The sequence below is a fragment of the Periophthalmus magnuspinnatus genome, chromosome 13 (genome assembly GCF_009829125.3).
Source record: "Periophthalmus magnuspinnatus isolate fPerMag1 chromosome 13, fPerMag1.2.pri, whole genome shotgun sequence".
NCBI lineage: Eukaryota > Metazoa > Chordata > Actinopteri > Gobiiformes > Gobiidae > Periophthalmus > Periophthalmus magnuspinnatus.
In genome coordinates, this window is record NC_047138.1 from 32,463,590 (window position 1) to 32,465,313 (window position 1,724).

At 46.9% G+C, this 1,724-nt stretch overlaps 1 protein-coding gene across 1 annotated transcript in view; it reads left to right on the forward strand.

Annotated features, from left to right (window-relative positions):
* Positions 1 to 632: 632 nt before the first annotated feature.
* The window catches only part of LOC117379956 (transmembrane 4 L6 family member 1-like), a 1,553-nt gene continuing 461 nt past the window's right edge, over positions 633 to 1,724 (forward strand). The window contains exons 1-4 of the mRNA XM_055226314.1: positions 633 to 816; positions 1,069 to 1,137; positions 1,270 to 1,424; positions 1,579 to 1,724. The exon at positions 1,579 to 1,724 is cut by the window's right edge and continues 47 nt beyond it. Coding sequence (XP_055082289.1) covers positions 640 to 816; positions 1,069 to 1,137; positions 1,270 to 1,424; positions 1,579 to 1,724 — 547 coding nt within the window. The 5' untranslated portion in view covers positions 633 to 639. The remainder of the gene's footprint in view (positions 817 to 1,068; positions 1,138 to 1,269; positions 1,425 to 1,578) is intronic.

Consider the following 1,724-nt stretch of genomic DNA (forward strand, 5'->3'; position numbering starts at 1 on the left):
TGTTCTTTTGTTTTTGTTCCAGATGTGATGTTGTTCTTTTGTTTTTGTTCCAGATGTGACGTTGTTCTTTTGTTTTTGTTGCAGATGTGATGTTGTTCTTTTGTTTTTGTTCCAGATGTGACGTTGTTCTTTTGTTTTTGTTGCAGATGTGAAGTTGTTCTTTTGTTTTTGTTCCAGATGTGACGTTGTTCTTTTGTTTTTGTTCCAGATGTGACGTTGTTCTTTTGTTTTTGTTGCAGATGTGATGTTGTTCTTTTGTTTTTGTTGCAGATGTGACGTTGTTCTTTTGTTTTTGTTGCAGATGTGAAGTTGTTCTTTTGTTTTTGTTCCAGATGTGACGTTGTTCTTTTGTTTTTGTTCCAGATGTGACATTGTTCTTTTGTTTTTGTTCCAGATGTGATGTTCTTTTGTTTTTGTTGCAGATGTGACGTTGTTGTTTTGTTTTTGTTGCAGATGTGACATTGTTCTTTTGTTTTTGTTCCAGATGTGACGTTTTTCTTTTGTTTTTGTTCCAGATGTGATGTTGTTCTTTTGTTTTTGTTGCAGATGTGACGTTGTTCTTTTGTTTTTGTTCCAGATGTGACGTTTTTCTTTTGTTTTTGTTCCAGATGTGACGTTGTTCTTTTGTTTTTGTTGCAGATGTGCGTGTCTCGGTGTTTGTGCTGTGTGGGCGTGGTTCTGGTTGTCTTAGCAATAGTCTGCTTCCTGTCCAACCTCTTCCTGTTGTTTCCAAATATGGACACGCGCTTCCTGCTGGAGGGTCATGTGACCAGAGAGGCGCTGTGGTGCACGGGATTATGGGGATCCGGCCTCACGGTGAGAAGCAGGAACAGACCAGGATCCTAACCAGATCTGGTCCACTGGTTTAACCGAGAGACTCAGGAGGATGGTTCAAATGCACATTTAACCCGGAGACACTGGAGGATGGGTCAAATGCAGGATTAACCCAAAGACACTGAAGGATGGGTGAAATGCAGATTTAACCCAGAGACAGTGGAGAATAGGTCAAATGCAACGGTGTTGTCTGCATCTGTCTCTGTTTTCACCCATGTGTCCTGTCTTCTTTAGGTGGCCTTGGGGGGGCGCTCTTTCCTCATGTCCAGTAGAACCACAGGCTGCTGCGTCTTCAGGAGTAAGGTTAGAGCACAGCGCCACCTACTGCACACTCTATAGAAATACTCAGGGCAGTGAAACCAGCAGAATCCTCTGGTACAGGAGGATGGGAGGGCATCTGGCTCACCTGAACAGCGCCCTCTGGTGTCTCCTCAGATGCTGTCCATGGTCCTAGTGTCTCTCGTCTGTTTGGCGGCGGCTGCGTTCTCGTGTCTCACCTCGGTCACTGGTTTGGTCCAGGGCCCGATGTGTCTCTACAACGCCACCTCTGGGCCAACGTGGGGAGTGCCTTTGGGGCCCACAGCAGATAGGTCAGTCCTGGTCTAGACCCGGTTTAGACCTGGTCTAGACCTGGTTTAGTCCTGGTTTAGTCCTGGTCTAGACATGGTTCAGTCCTGGTCTAGTCCAGATCCTGGTCTAGTCCTGGTCTAGTCCTAGTCTGGGTCTAACCTGGTTCTCCCTCAGAGACCCTGGGTACCTGTGGAACCGGTCCATCTGGTCTGGGGTCTGTGTGGAGCCTCGGGCCGTGGTCCAGTGGAATCTGGTCTGGTTTGGTCTTCAGTCCGGGTCCAGTCTAGTCCAGACTTTGCTCTGCGCGATCAACGTCCTCA